Source organism: Gobius niger (assembly GCF_951799975.1).
Source record: "Gobius niger genome assembly, chromosome: 1".
Classification (NCBI taxonomy): domain Eukaryota; kingdom Metazoa; phylum Chordata; class Actinopteri; order Gobiiformes; family Gobiidae; genus Gobius; species Gobius niger.
In genome coordinates, this window is record NC_136852.1 from 54,270,325 (window position 1) to 54,286,103 (window position 15,779).

Here is a 15,779-nt window from a genome sequence, read left to right on the forward strand (position 1 = left end):
TGCAATGAAGAAAACAAAACGCGCTAAAAACTAAAGGACCACAGCCAGGAGCGAGTTTGCAAATGAGAACAACGTGATGCCGGGAGAGGCTTGTAAACGGTACAGTTACGCCTCCAGGCCCAGGTAGTTGCCAATGGTGCGACTTATACTCCGGAGCGACTTGTATATGTATTTTTCTTCATCATTATGCATTTTTATGCATAAATGGCAATACTGGTCTCTAGTTTTAGATATTATAGGAACTAAAGAAGGCCTTATCATGTATGGTTGCCCCTAGATTGCAAAGTACTATTTGAGATTGTTTACTGTAGACTAGAGGTTCTCAGACTTGACTTTTCAGTTTCAGTAAGAAAATATTTGGCTTTCCGAGTACCACCATCAAACCTGGCAATATCAGACAAGGTTTAAAATTGGACTAAGCAATGATTAACCTGTTATCTACCATTTTAGGATTAAGGTTAGGTCAAGGGTTATTTTCTCCAATTATCCAAATCCAAATCTCAAAACTAACTGACAGTTAAGCTTACAGTCTTTGTGCCAATGTGATACCTCATTTGACATAAAAATATATGTAAGATCTGTGTAAGTGAAACACAACTTTACACACCATCCCTAAGCCCTGACCCTAACCCTAAGCCCTAGATCAGGGGGGACGGAACGCAACAGGTTAAAGTAGTTCTAGCTAATACATAAAAAATAACTAAAACTTCACAGTAGCCCAAGTACCATTTGAAGCATCCCACCAGAGGTACCTGGACCCCAGTTTGAGAAACACTGACACATTTAATGTACAGTACTTTCTCTCTTCACCTCCCCCTGCTCTCTCCCCCGTTCACCCCACACTTAGATACAGACAGTGCAGTTAATGGCCGTCTGAGAGCGGGGCATTACTCACGGTCATTATTGGTTCGGAAAAAAGCCGTTTGTGTTGCCCCCATGTGCTGACACTCGCTTGTGTCATGTCACGGAGAAATGTCTCTGGAAAGTATTCGGACAAACCAGAAACGGGGTCACATTTGGAGTAAACGTTTTCACAGCAGCGCACAAATTATAATGCATTTTTGATCATTTGCTTGTAGAGTGAATGATTGTGTCATAGCCTGTTGTAGTGGAAAGTGATCAAATCCAGAGTTTCAAAAAAAGTCACGGTTTGTTCTGTTTTGGCAATTTTTCATCTTTATTGAAGTGTTTTATTGTCAAGCTGGGCCCTTGAAATTTGTCCAGCATACATGTGCTGCAGCTCAAACCAATAGGCTACTGAGCTGCACGTGTTTCCACAGCTTTTACAGCATGTCCAGCAGTGAAAGTCTGTTAACAAATGCATCACTTCAGTGGATGGTGGATTCAAGGAAAGAGATCTTTTTCTGTAGATTAAATATTGCAAGAGGAAAATATATATTGTGAGTGTTCTATTATTTAATGTGTCTATACAGATATTAGGGCATTACATATGTGTGATTTTTTTTTCCTTTTCGATTGCTACTGTATGTTTAAACTTTAATGAGAGTGAAAAACCTCAAAGCTAGAGCAATTCATATACTAAAAAATCATTTGACGAGGCTGACACGTGCATTGCAGACCTTCTTATTGAGTGCACTGTCCCCTCTTCTCACATCCCGACTCTGTAAACCAGCAGGGGGCGTCGTATTCACAGTCTTTGCTTTGGCCTGCAGCAGTCCCCTCAGATCTGTCTTGTTTTATTGAACGCAGCGAAGGCCTCTAGTCTCACCTTACAGAGCATTACATGTTTTACTTGGAATTTTGACATTCATTAAGGCTTAATAAAACGTAAAAATGCTCACTACGCCGTGCAAACCCGCTGCTTTTCCCCCCATGTTTCCCCGTCCTTTAAATAGCATGTAGTGTGTTCCAGCTGCATGTACTATCAGTTAAAGCCCTTAAGATACCAGAGGTGCAGTTAAAGCCCATGTTGCAGAGATATTAAAGTTTACTGCACACACTGTCTTAATTAGCCTCACATGTTCCTGACCAGAGCGGATGGATCAAGACTAATGGTTGTTTGTTTATAGGAAGTGCGCAGAGCCCTTTTAGTAATTAAAGGTGCTGAGAGCAGGCTTTAGTTACGTCTGCTTACACAACTAGGATATTCCAAAAATGATTTTAGCATGTAATCTGTGGTGAGTCATATTTTTCGGAAACACATAGGCTCAATCCGAAACCATCAAATTGTAGCCCCTAAGCACTAACACTAGCAACTAACTCCTTAACCTTTCATGGGGTCAACTGTTAGACCTCTATGCAGTTAGTGAACTAGAGCTTCAGCAGCATTTGAACAATCCGTCCGTCCTTAAACAGGGGAAAGGGAAGTGACATCACCAACAGCTGCTTTTCTTCTTCTTTAAAGTTATTGGTGGAGTGCAGGCCAAACAAAAGTGCATGTCGCTCCCTAGTGTACAGTGTCCAACAACAACATAGTGTCCAAACAAAGACATTTAAGGAGAAAAATAAATCGAAATGATCCATACATTTCCCTTGATCCATGTGGCTTAAGTTTCTACTAAATGAAAACAAAAGCATTTAATCCGTTTCCTGAGTTTACTCTTTAACACTGACATGTGACTGAGCTGTGGGGACGACAATATGGATTTTGTCACTTTTATAAAGTTTGGCTTGTGCAGAATCTTACTTTTTAATTATTATTATTTTTATTATTAAATGTGCTCCTGTCAATCAACAGTGGTTGCGCATGAATCACTCGAGGGTGGGGGCGAGGGGGGTGGGGGGATTTGGCGCAGTGGCGTGTGGGATGGCACATAGCTCCTAATCACCGGTTAGTTAGCACCAGAGGTCCCTATGCTAAAGTGGCCATGATAGTTTGCATCAAGGCTCCTTTTCTTAATTCGGAAGCAACTTGCCATGGCGGACGCTGACGCACATCCGGTTTGGCGTAAGAGCTCTTAGCAATCTGATGGTTTCGGAAGGAGCCATAGCCTGGACTTGAGCCTGTGCCCTGCTGGCTGATGGTGATATAGACTTTATTGACAAACATCACTCTCCAAACGACTAGACAGTAACGGGGCCTTCTGTAATAGATATTAACTTTATGTTACTATTGCTTAACCTTTGTAGATATTTATTTTTGGTACAAATTAGCCTTTTTCTATAGGCCTGCATGGTATTGGAAAAATACTCTAGAATAAAAATGGTAGATAGTTAACGGTGCATTATTTTAACCTGCCCAGTAATATTGAGACTGAGATTTGAACTGCTAAACTAATACAGGAAGATATTTCAGATCATGTTCGTCTAAACTGCAGGGTTTGCATATTTATACACATCAAGACACCACTATATTATATATTTTGTTGTTTGCAAAGAACATTGTACTCCTTAAAGGTGCATTATGCAACTTTTTATGTAGCCTTCAGTGACTCAGCGGCTGTATGAGTGGTCAGCATGGCGCCTTTACTTTCCATCACAGTGGTCTCTTGGACAATCCTGGATCAATTGTTTGGAAAGTTTTCACTGCTGACCGACCCCTCAGAAAACCGACAAAACAAATGATCCTCAAGTGTTGTAGAGGCCACCGTGATTGAAAGTAAAGGTGCCATGACAACCACTCATACAGCCATTGGGTCATGAAAAGGTAAATTACGCACAAATATCAAGGTTTTTTTTCTGCATAAAAAGTTCCATAATGCACCTTTAACTTGAATAATAGCCATTTTCACAACTTGTAACTATGCCAATAGAAATCCACCAAATCCACCTGCTCTACAAAGTGAGCCATTGAGGCGTCCTTTATTCTGTCTTCACATTTATGTTAATCCAACGATCAGATGTGCCTTTCAGAAACCATGAGCGCAGAGCAACTGTTGAAGGTTTTTATCAGTCTGACAAAATAAAAATCTGAATGGCAATTATTACATCGTAAAGTGAGTGGCATCTGCTCAGATAAACCCGTACATTCAAAATTCAAAAGCACCCGTTAAAACACTGTCATAAAACGGTATAAAAAAACAATGAGTACAAAAAATACATACAGACTAAAAATCTGCACTTACATTTTTACAACTCTAACAGCTACAAGCCATTGCATGTGCCATCGCAGGTTCATACCAGACTTTCACCTGTTCTGACAGGAAGTTTCTCCGCTGTTTACAGGACATAAATAAATTAAAACAAAGGAAAAACAAACATATTTGGTGTTTAAAAAAAACACTGTTCAGAAAGGTTAGCGCCTTTCTTAGATTTTTGGGTTACCGTAGATTGAAATTGAAGTACACGTGTTTGGAAGTGAAAATAGTGAAATAAAATCAATAAATTCTTTTTCTATTGGGCCTTACAAGGATTGAATTCATGCACTTTATCCCCAATGTTGCAAAATAAAAAGCACCTTGAGAGAATTAAGTCTTTGCTTCCATTGTGCAACTGCCTTTAATCATAATAATCAAAATCTTTTGCACAATGCTGTATTTTGGCCAATTTGTGCATAGTTGCTCATGTCAATGCTTGGTCATTATCTATAACCACTGACATTACATAACAACAAAGTTGGAATATCAGTTTGAAGTTTTGCATTGAACTCCCAACGTCTCGGTCACACATATTAGTCCATAAAATGCTGCCAATATTTATTTCTTTGTTCAAGGCACTAGTGTTTTGAGTTGAAAGGCCAAATCAGATTTGGCACAAAGTCTTAGTAAGGATATGTTGAAATGGAGATGTAGATGATGAAGATGCTCTGGTAGGTGACGCGTCCCTGTGGTGAGATGGTTGTGGCTTGGACTTTGAGCCGCACTAATCCGGGCCTGTCCAGAGTGCGCAGTGTGAAGATGATTCCTCGACCAGATTCGTCCTTGATGCCAAACACTCTGCTGCCCATGGAGCCGCTCTCTGTCTCCTGCTCCAGTATAGTAAAGGAGGTGCGGTCCTGGAGGATGCCCGACTCGGAGAAGGCAGATAACCGCACTACGTTGTGATTGGACGGGATGCCGGAGGGGAGGGTTAAGAGCTTGTACTGCAGACGCTGAGGGGAGCCTGTGGAGCAGTCGTGACTGCAGGGTCTGTAGCAAGTCCTGTAAGACAAATACAAAAATCTAATAATCTGTGTCTGTTTATTTATGACAGACAGTGATGCATGAGTAAGACATTTTTTTTTACTTTACTTCAACTCTCCCTCGTTCTGTAAAGCAATTTGAATTGTTTTGTGTATGAACTGTGCGTGTGTGTGTATATCATGCATATGTATGAGTTTTCTGCCTTACCCTGGGCTTCCTCCTCTCTGGTAGGCTGCTGGACAAGGTGTATCTAGGCACTGATATCCTCCTCGGGTGTTAAAGCACATCTGATTGTGGTCACACTTAATGCCCTGCTCCAAACACTCATCAATGTCTAGATGTAGAAAAAAAAAGATTTTAATTTATTGACAAGATATCAATATTGAAGTGAACCATTTACCTTTACAGGTCCTGCCATTGGGTAAAAGTTTGTATCCAGATGGACAAAGACACTGGAAGCTGCCAATTGTGTTGCGACACTCGTGTTGACAGGGCTTTCTGAGGCACTCATCCACGTCTGTAAGAAAAGCAAATCTCTGATTTTATTGTAGGATATTGTCAATTGACAATAAATGTGTTTTTTCCATACTTACCAACACATGCTCCGTCTCTGTAAGTGTGTCCCACAGGACAGCTCTGCCTGGTGATGCGTGACACCCCTGTCGACCTGGAAAGGATCGGTCTGCCCACAGAGGACACTAGCTGTGGTCTAAGTCTCGCCCGAACTCTGGTTCCATTGGTAAAAGTGTGTCCTCTCTCAAGTCCTGCACAAGACCGACCGTCCCCCAGCAGGACCGTCCCAGGAGGGCACAGACACCTGAAGCTGCCCGGCACATTACGGCACTGATAGGCACAAGGGCTTGGAGTCTGAATACATTCATCAATATCTGAAAAGGGAAACAGCACATCACTGAAGTAGGACTGCAGGGCAACATAACATTTCTCATGCAACATCTGCTGCTGTTCTCCATTTGACGGAGATTTTCACTCACACAAAAATGTTATTCAACCATCGGTTTCAATAAAAGTACCTTTTTTGTTTTGTTTTTTTAAGACCAGATTTGTTATAATTTATTACTTTTAACTTTCCTTATCAGTGGTTCTGTTTTCTGTCTCTCATTTTGATGGTGTGTTAATACAAATAAATACCGGTGCATTTTGGCAAAGTCCAGTGGATTGCGCTGTTTATACAAGGAAATATAAACATAATCAGCAAAAGTTATTGAAAATGTGACGCAACTCTTACCAAGACACGGCAGGCCGACTCCCTGGGATCTGTAACCACGAGGGCACACACAGCCGTACCCTCCTATCGTGTTCTGGCAGATCTGAGAGTATCTACACATGTGGCTCCCATCCTGACACTCGTCAATATCTAAAACAAAAACACCATGAGCTTGTTTAAAAGCAGAGGTAATGTTTTGTAGTTACTGGCATGTTACAAAAAGTATGTAAATCTTATAATGCGTAGTACTGACACACACATGAGAACGATAAAAAACACTAACCTACACAGGCCCCATTCTCAGCTGTGGTCATCCCAGAAGGACAACTGTCAAAGCACTGGTATCCCCCCTCAGTGTTGCGGCACTGCTGGTGAGCTGGGCAAACGTTCCTCATGCATTCATTAATGTCTAATGTTGCAACAGAATCACAATTTTAAAATGCAAGATAAATACAGTACATTTCCCAAGTGCCACATTTAGTTACTAACCCAGACAGCGGTGGCCTGACTGCTGATATCCAGGGTGGCATATGCAGTGGTATGAACCAAGAGTATTCACACACTGGTGCTGGCAAGGGGAGAGGGCAGACTCCTGACACTCATCCACATCTAAGTCACAAACGAAAGAACAGACTTAAAAGGCAAAGAAAAGGATAGTTGTACAAAATAGCATTAAAACAGACACCACTGCTGCACTACTGCAACTCAGCTCTGTTAATCACTTGCCTTCACAGTTTGCCCCTGTAAGGCTGGCCTTAAATCCTGGTCCACATTTGGCTTGGCAGCGATAAGTGCCCACGGTGTTGATGCACTGCTGGTTGAAGTGGCACATGTGGGAGCCCTGAGCACACTCATCAATATCTGAGAGTAACGAAAGCAAAGAATGCAATACAATAAGAATTCATAAGATACTTAGCACAGTTACATATTTTATTTGTAACTGGATTGTATTTACAACAGTTTTGGAATAACATGGCGCACACATAACATGTTCCACCCTCCATTCAGTTCTTTACTTTACCAACATATTAAACCTTTCAGGTTCATTCTAGCATTTCCAAGTGCATTAGTCTCACCTTGACATGTGTTGGTCTCTGCAGAAATGGTGAAACCAGAAGGACATGCGCAAGTGAAGCCTCCCATGATATTGTTGCACGAGTGCGAGCAGGGCGACTGCAGGGCACATTCGTCCTCATCTAAAAATAAAACCGCATATTGTCCAAAGAAAATGTACATTGTGTAGGGGGTAAAACATTGAGCAGAAACATACCACCACAGAAGGATGCATAGTCAAGAGTGAATCCTTTGGGGCAGTTCTCTCCATATCCTTCTGTACAGCAACAAACAATTGGAGATGACCATAACTCTGCTAAATCAAGCTAAATAGGACATAAAAGAACTGTATTTATAGTATTTTCTTTTACCTGGCATGAGGAGGTTTGCATTCATGCGAAAGTCCAGAGTTAGCGAAAACATATTGTAGACACTATTGAGCCCAGAAACTTTCAGCAGCTGGAGGAGAGGGCCTTGGCGCTCCTCTGGGCCCTCATAAATAATTGTATGGTTGCAACGCAGCACCAAGGGATTTCCTCCCCTTTGGTGGGTTTGGGACGACCACGAGTACAGCTGCCCTTGGCCTGTCTGCACATAGGACTCATCAAACTCCTGCAAAAGACACAAGCCAGTTTAGATCTGCCAGAGGTTCAACTTTAAAACGAACTAACTGGATCAGATTACAGACCTGTAAGTCGACATGTGATGATAATAAAGGAGGGACATATCCATTAATGACTATGTCAATTAGTAAAACGCCTTCAGGGTCAACTCCTCTGGCAACATGGGTCAAACGGAGAACCTCCCCTGATGTAAAAAATAAAGCGTTACCAGTCAGCATTTATATAACAGTAGTACATAGTGCCATCTTCTGGTCAGTTTGCAAATTACAACTGTTTAGTAATTTGATTAGACTCGAGAGTAGTAAAATAAATACAACTTGACAGCTGCGGTGAAATGATTGGATAAAACTCACCGGTCTCAAATTCCAGTTGGGACTCCTGTCTGAAGTGTCCTTGAGTGAAAGAGTAGCCATTCCTTGTTCCTCCATTTTGCAGCACTGCAGTCCAGTAAATGGGGGCGAACACTGACACCAACACACGCAGCAATGGACCTGCCACACATGCAATGTCAGCAGTGCATTTGGAAAGAATAAGATTAACCTTGACCCTGATGCTTTAGCGACCAATACTCACCGATACTAGGAGGGATGTTCTCGAGACGTGCCTCTATGCTGCTACTCTCCTCTTCCTCGTGATCTGTGATGTTAGCCTCCAGGAAGGAAACACCAAACTCCCTCTCGTTCACCATGCCTATCAAGCTTCCTCTAGTCTTGCGAGGGCTCTCACCTTAAGTAAGAAAACAATCTTGTTTATCTCCGTGTCTTTAAAATATTTCATATCCCCTATGACAGGAAAACACACCCGGACAGAGACCAGCTTGGCATTTCCTTGAATCTAGGCTTTGACCGCTGCAGGACAGGCCTCCATTTGAAGGCTCCGGGTTATTGCAAAGTCTGATTCGTTCTTGAACTCCTCGTCCACACGTGCTGCTGCATGGGCCCCACTCCTCCCAGTTAGAGTAGCCTCCATTGACTGGCAATCAGAAAGGTTTATTCAGCTTTTGTTATGTTACTGAATGTTATTGTTCAGTACATTAAGCAAAACTCACTCTGAACTTTGAGGGAAATAGTTCTTTCAGCAGTTCCAGCTTCACTCTCAGCGACGCACTGGTACTCCCCTTCATCTGCAGCCTGTGCGGAAACAAGGAGGCTTGGTGTTACCATGTCACAATATGTAGCAAAAGAATCATTTTGAGAATCAGCAGAGTTTATGGTTAGTGAGAAATACTTCTTGTTTGAGGTAGAAAGCAAGACTATCACCAAAAAGGATCCTATCAACTGATATCAAATTCAAAAATAAAAGATAAAAGCTGCAATATTTACAGTGATGCTGTAAATGACCAAGGATCCATTGAGAAGTGTCTGCATGCGTAATGAGCGGAGCAGTGGTTTGGTGTCCTTCAGCCAGCGCAGGACAGGGCTGGGGTCTCCATGAACGGGACAATCCAGCACTGCAGCGCCGCCTTGGACCACTGTTTGAGTCATATGGGCTTCACCCTTTAGCACAGGAGGCTCTGGGAACACATTGAGAAACAAATGCTTCTAAGCCACAGCAAATCAAATATAATTGTATATTATAATATAGCGTAACTATTATATTCCGATCTTTTGTTTCAAAGATTACCATTTGAGCTACTGCGACAAAGAAATATCCCTTGTGGATTCATAAAGTCTGTAATGACATCGTACGTACCCCTGATACGAATGAATGAGAGGGCTCTAATGGAGCCCACAGTGTTTTCTGCAGTGCACACGTAAGTCCCAGCATTGGCCATTGCCACATTTTCAATAAACAGTGAGCTCCTGCCTGCTTCATCCAGGTTGCCTGTGAAGAATAAAGGTAGATCTGATTCATCATTTGAATTGCAGATGCATTAATAAAAAAAAATAGAATAAAAGATAAAATACCTGTGATGGGGCTGTTGTTGACCATCCAGGAGATGACAGGAGCAGGTGTGCCCTGAGCGTGGCAGGAGAGACTCAGGTTTTGCCCTTTGTTCAGGGTCATGTCTCCTGGGAGCTCCTTAAAGGCAGGCCTCATATTGATAGATAGGCGGATGTCCTGTCTCACTGAACCTGCTGCATTAGTAGCCACACATGTAAACACACCAGCATCTCCCAGCTGTGAAGAGATCAGATGCATAATTACGTATTTTTTCAAAAGGCTGTGTGAAGTTACTGTTTTCAAGAATCTTACCTCAGCCCGCTCAACGATCAGCTCTCCAGATCGAAGGACTGTGAATTTTCCAGGGCGCATAGGGACAATGATTCCATCTTTCTCCCATGACACTCGGGGCTCTGGGGAGCCTTGGGCAGCACAGGGCAGCAGGGCCTGAAATCCTTGAATTACTGACAGCTCTGTCTGAGCAGGAGCAATTACTGGGGGCACTACAAACACAATGTACTTTAATATTGAGCCTCACACATTTACAATTGTGTCTCTATTAAGCTATAACCTTGAATACCTTGAATCATTAGCCTGATGTCATGGCTAGCTCTGCCAGCAACATTTTTGGCAGAGCAGGAGTAGAGGCCTGCATCACTGCGCTGTGTTGAAGGAATAGACAAGGTTCCATTTGCAAAAACACGGATGTGCGCCCCATCCACCACAGGCCTCCTCTCTTTGTGCCATGAGACTTCAGGCTGGGGCTGCCCATCAGCAACACACTCCAGACTAATTGGTTGGCCTAGCACAGCAGTGTACTCCACACGGGGCACACTCAGCACCGGAGGAACTGGAAAACATGGTTTTAATTTATTTTTATAAAAGATGCATGAATGCATATGGATGTGAATGTAACTGCAGGCGTTGAATGCCCAAGTGACAGAGTCTGTTTGGCTTCTGTGGCAAAAGAATAAGCTGAGATCAGCAAATGCTGAATACTAATTATCAGCATTTGTATTGCTAACCTTGAAGAACGAGTTTGGTACGGCCCACGGCTAGACCAGCTTTATTCTTAGCCAGGCACTGGTAGGTCCCTGCATCACCAAGTGTAACACGGGAGAACTTCAGAGCTCCATTTGACAGCACTGCCAGTCTATGACCTGAGGAAAAATAGGTTAGTAAACATTTTAGCTGTACCGTCAGTTGGCCTTAGTTTAGTTACCTGCTGAAATGGGTACCCCCTCTCTTTGCCACGTTACAGAGGGTCTGGGGAAGCCTTGAACCTCACATGGTAAAACTGTCCTGTGATTCAGAACCACTTGGACTTCTTCAGCCATCGGCTTGATCTCTGGGGGCTCTGAGTGCAGACATATTCTTTATATTGTTATATTTACAGTATGAGGAAATATCCAGTGCAGTGTAAACCCATGAAGTCCACCACTCACCTTGGACAATGAGAGAGATGTGCTTGTGCGCCACACCAGCTGGGTTTCGGGCCGAGCACGTGTATCTACCAGCATGACTCGGTGCCGCAGATGTGATCTCCAATACACCTAGTAGTTATATTCTGGTTATTTTACAATCAAAGCTTAACACAACAGTCAAGTTCCTTTTTTGTGGCCAAAAACAAACATTGTGTGAACACTGACCAGTTGGTAGAACTCGATAACTTCCTCCTCTGGCCCCTAGTTTAGCTCCACCTTTAGTCCAGGTGACTGTAGGCTTTGGCCGTCCTTGTACGTGACAAGGGAGCACCACAGGAGACAGTTTGACTGCTGTGACGGTAGTGGTGTCGTCCTCAATAGATGGGGGGACTGTGAAGCAAGAAAAGGTTGAGATACATTTTGAAATATTGAACTTTGATAAATACATTAGCTTTTTGTTACCTTGCAAAAGAACCTCAATGACCCTTCTTTCCTCCCCAGCTTCATTGACTGCAGTGCATTCAAAGTAACCCTCATCCTCATTGGTTGGAGACAAGATAACCAAAGAACCAGACGTAAGTAACCTAGTTAAAAAAGAAACAAAAAACATTAAACTTGCAGATATATTACAGGGATTCTGTGTGATATAAAGCTGCGTTTACCTGTACTGGTCAGGATACTGGCTGACATCGAGTGGCGCACCGTTCCTCTTCCAGGACACTTTAGGGGGTGGTATACCAGTGGTCTCACAGCTCAAAACAGCTCTAACCCCTGTGGTAGCTGTTACATTGAACGGTCCGGGGCTGATAGATGGACCCACTAACAAAAGAAAATACATTTACCCCGAATATACATATTCATGGTAATTTTGCTTATTGTGAAGCTTACCAAACACTCTTAAATCTATTCCTCTGTGGTCTGAGCCTGCCTGGTTAGATACAGTGCAGAAGTATCGTCCAGAGTCACTTAATTGAACCTTTCGTATGCGCAAGGAGCCCTGTGGTAACTGAGTGAACCTAGAAAAGTAACGATTTCCTGTCAATAAGCCCCATATTGTGTTTTATTGTTTGATTACACAAAACTTACTTTCCATTATCCTGGGGCAAGGGAAAGCCATCTTTTCGCCACATGACAGTGGGAGTAGAGTCCCCTTGGACTTCACATGGTAAAAGTGCATCCTGGTCTACATGTGCAGTCACTGTTGAGCTGCTCTCCTTTATGACGGGTGGTACTGTGAACAGTTTCGTGTAGATTTACCTTTAGAATGTTCTCAACAAATATGAATGACCTTTTAAAAACAATAAATAAATACATCTCTTACATAAAATCTCCACTGTGAAGAACAAACTGGTGCTTCCCGCCATGTTGGTCACCACACAGCTGTAGTGACCACTGTCATCAAGCCTGACCTCTTGGATTTCGAGATACTGGCCTCCCGCCAGCCCCTGGACACGCCCGCCTAACTGGTAACAAGCAAAGACAAGTTAGGTTTTTCAAGACAAACATTTGACCAATATCAGTTCTCTTCTAATGTTACCTGCATTTTGGCATCATCCTTGTACCACTCTATATTGGGAGGGGGGTCACTGTCAAACAAACACTCCAGGGTCAGATGTCCACTCACTGGGACAGTCATTGTTCTCACATCACCAGAGCCAACAAGAGTCGGGGGCACTAAAAGATTAATTAATACAATAAGAGAAAATCTCCAAATGTAATCAATATTTTTTGCTCATTGCATTATCTGGGATAGTTGGGATGAAAAATAGGTCAATGCTAAATTAAGCACCTTGGATGCGCACCCAGTGGTTTTTCCCATCTTGTCCTGCCAGGCTGCTGGCAAGGCAGGTGTACAGGCCAGCATCTTCAGTCTTGAATAAAAAACAATCAGTTTGTGGTATTTAATTTAAATCATCTTGGGAAATGCATAATTAAGTGTGTAATTTCTCTGACATATTTATATATACTTTATAAAGTACACACACATTTCTAGTTGAACATTACCTGTACTTTGCTAATCCTGACAAAGCGTCCATTCTCTTGAACAATGTCCGTTTTGTCGATGGGGTTTCCGTCTTTGAGCCAGCTGAGTGTAGGAGGAGGGTTTCCCACAGCAGTGCACTGCAGCTCCAGGACACTGTTCACTGCTAACATCATTTCCTCTGGGCTTGAGCTGGTGATCTGAGGGGGCTCTGCAGCAGTAAACACGTTGTCCTATTAAGACGATGCAGTTTTTGTGAGATGAACTGAATTTATACGACAGTCGTTACCGAGTACAGTGAGGTTAAAGCCTTTGGTGCTGCTGCCCGCCTGGTTACTGGCCACACAGTTGTAGAGGCCAGCGTCTGAAGGAGCTACATCAGGAAGCTGCAGCCGCGTCTCTTGTCCGTCTAGCAGTAGGTTGCGGTGAAGGGACAAAGGCTGGCCATCTTTAAACCAGGTCAGAGTTGGAGGAGGCACTCCACGAGCCTCACAGGTTAATGTCACTAAAGACCCCTGTACAACAGTGACGGGCTCCACCGGTTCCACATGATCAACACCAGGGGGCACTGCAGGACAAATGTGGCATACCAGTAGAATCAAAGAAAACAAATACAGTTTGAAGCACAGAGGCATTTGTGGATGTGTGTACCTTGGACTTGTAAGTCATAGCTGAGCTCAGCAAGCCCTGCACGACTACGGGCGATACATGTGTACACTCCAGAATCAGAGACTTGCACCGGTGAAATCCTATGTTTAAAAAAAGAAATCATTAAGTAGTCATTACTTAGGAAATATGTTGTTTACTAAGCAAAGGTTTGTAAATTTGTGTTATTGAACCTTAGGACAGAGTCCCCTGAGAGGAGACGGGAACGAGGGGACAGGAGCACAGGCCGCCCGTTCTTCAGCCAGCTGATTTGTGGAGGAGGGTTCCCTGAAGTTAGACACTCCAGGGTCACAGAGCTGTCCTGAGTGGCCTGCACCTCTCTGGGCAGAGTGGTCTCACCAGAGATAGATGGTGGGACTGTGACGTAGATCAAAGCATGAAATATCAGCTAACAATAGAGTCAAAATTTCTCAATCTTACCTGAGACAAACAAAGTGTAAATCTTGCTGTCCTGGCCAGAGGGGCTAACGGCTAAACATGTGTAAGTCCCTGAATCTTCAGCATTCAGCTTCAGGATAGTTAAGGAGCTGCCATCAGAGGTCACACTGCAAGACAATGATATAAAATGTAATACTGACTAATAATATTTTTAATATGTGCGTGCTGTCGTACTGTATTTGTCGTGTCTCTGAGCTCGATAAATTCACACCATCTTTGAGCCAGCTGATTCGAGGTGGAGGGATGCCGTTAGCTTTGCACTCGAGGGTCATCTCCTGTCCAAGTGGTGCACTCACATCAGAGGGGTGTTGAGAATCAATGATAGTGGGCGACACTGAGGACAGAAGAAGTCACTTAAAGTAAGTCTTCCAACAGCGTGGCAAGTATTTTTCTCAGCAGTTGGCGATGCTCACCCAGCACTGTGAGTTTGTAGTCTCTTTGTGACTGTCCTTCACTGTTCCTGGCCACACAGGTGTATGTCCCTGAATGGGACATAGTGAGAGGGCCCAGCTCCAGCCTGTTCCCGCGAACAGACCACTGCCACTGCAGGCTACTCTCTGATCAGCAAACACATTCACTGTCATTCTTTGGAATTAATCAAATGTTACACCTATAAATGTGGTGTTTATTTCTTACCTATTGGGGCTCCATCTTTAAGCCAGGTAGTACTTGGCATAGGGACACCTGAAGCCTCACATAGAAGAGCGATATGAGAGCCTAGAGTATAGTTAATGGACTCCCAGAGAGGCCCATCCAGGACTGGAGGAACTGTGGAAATACAGTAACTATATGTAAGTCGCGTCTTACAGCAGTTTAAGTGAGCTGTGTTTCTTACCATGGACGGCAACTCTGAAAGTCCTGTCCACCTGTCCAGCTACATTGGAAACTTTGCAGGTGTAAGTGCCACCATCGACTACCTATAGACACACAATTACAAAAATACAGATTAAGCTTGAACAAATTAAAAGCAATGTTTTATAAAATCATATCACTCTTTCAGACCTGGACTCCTGTGATTTCCAGCTGATGATCATTTATCTTTAAACCATTTCCTGGTGCCAGCTGGTGTCCATTTTTGTACCACGTGACCTCAGGCCTGGGCACACCATGAGCTTCACACTGCAGAGCGACAGAGGACCCAACCTGCAGTGTCACTGACTCTCCACCAGGGCGAGGCTTCAGGGTGGGCAGGACTGTAAACAAAAATAATGTCAACTCAAAGTGGCTGCATGTGTTTGAAAGAGCTGGAGGGTGTGCACTGTGTTTACCATAAACACTGAGAAGGATGCTTTTCTGGTCTTGTCCTGCTGGGTTAGTGGCTGTGCAGACATATTGCCCTGCGTCTTCTTCTTTTACCTGGGACAACTGCAGCATCTGTCCACCTATGTTATTATAAGCATCCAAAGTAAAATATACCATGGTCACATACATAAGTGTTACATAAAAAAAAGATAATAATACGAA

General features: G+C 43.2%; 1 protein-coding gene across 1 annotated transcript in view; it reads right to left on the bottom strand.

Annotated features, from left to right (window-relative positions):
- Positions 1-4,299: 4,299 nt before the first annotated feature.
- Positions 4,300-15,779, bottom strand: part of hmcn2 (hemicentin 2) — a 38,825-nt gene continuing 27,345 nt past the window's right edge. Inside the window, exons 39-81 of the mRNA XM_079557754.1 lie at positions 15,584-15,697; positions 15,318-15,508; positions 15,151-15,232; positions 14,952-15,083; positions 14,729-14,872; positions 14,490-14,649; positions 14,298-14,422; positions 14,051-14,234; positions 13,863-13,960; positions 13,501-13,779; positions 13,235-13,422; positions 13,020-13,101; positions 12,768-12,904; positions 12,552-12,693; positions 12,317-12,461; positions 12,119-12,246; positions 11,893-12,049; positions 11,693-11,814; positions 11,456-11,620; positions 11,252-11,359; positions 11,029-11,163; positions 10,832-10,966; positions 10,387-10,656; positions 10,119-10,309; positions 9,830-10,043; positions 9,615-9,746; positions 9,245-9,435; positions 8,971-9,052; positions 8,724-8,894; positions 8,496-8,648; positions 8,276-8,413; positions 7,988-8,106; positions 7,671-7,911; positions 7,517-7,576; positions 7,323-7,442; positions 6,973-7,107; positions 6,736-6,855; positions 6,530-6,655; positions 6,268-6,396; positions 5,615-5,908; positions 5,422-5,538; positions 5,229-5,355; positions 4,300-5,039 (exon numbers count right to left, since the gene is read on the bottom strand). Coding sequence (XP_079413880.1) covers positions 4,661-5,039; positions 5,229-5,355; positions 5,422-5,538; positions 5,615-5,908; positions 6,268-6,396; positions 6,530-6,655; positions 6,736-6,855; positions 6,973-7,107; positions 7,323-7,442; positions 7,517-7,576; positions 7,671-7,911; positions 7,988-8,106; positions 8,276-8,413; positions 8,496-8,648; positions 8,724-8,894; positions 8,971-9,052; positions 9,245-9,435; positions 9,615-9,746; positions 9,830-10,043; positions 10,119-10,309; positions 10,387-10,656; positions 10,832-10,966; positions 11,029-11,163; positions 11,252-11,359; positions 11,456-11,620; positions 11,693-11,814; positions 11,893-12,049; positions 12,119-12,246; positions 12,317-12,461; positions 12,552-12,693; positions 12,768-12,904; positions 13,020-13,101; positions 13,235-13,422; positions 13,501-13,779; positions 13,863-13,960; positions 14,051-14,234; positions 14,298-14,422; positions 14,490-14,649; positions 14,729-14,872; positions 14,952-15,083; positions 15,151-15,232; positions 15,318-15,508; positions 15,584-15,697 — 6,662 coding nt within the window. The 3' untranslated portion in view covers positions 4,300-4,660. The remainder of the gene's footprint in view (positions 5,040-5,228; positions 5,356-5,421; positions 5,539-5,614; positions 5,909-6,267; positions 6,397-6,529; positions 6,656-6,735; positions 6,856-6,972; positions 7,108-7,322; positions 7,443-7,516; positions 7,577-7,670; positions 7,912-7,987; positions 8,107-8,275; positions 8,414-8,495; positions 8,649-8,723; positions 8,895-8,970; positions 9,053-9,244; positions 9,436-9,614; positions 9,747-9,829; positions 10,044-10,118; positions 10,310-10,386; positions 10,657-10,831; positions 10,967-11,028; positions 11,164-11,251; positions 11,360-11,455; positions 11,621-11,692; positions 11,815-11,892; positions 12,050-12,118; positions 12,247-12,316; positions 12,462-12,551; positions 12,694-12,767; positions 12,905-13,019; positions 13,102-13,234; positions 13,423-13,500; positions 13,780-13,862; positions 13,961-14,050; positions 14,235-14,297; positions 14,423-14,489; positions 14,650-14,728; positions 14,873-14,951; positions 15,084-15,150; positions 15,233-15,317; positions 15,509-15,583; positions 15,698-15,779) is intronic.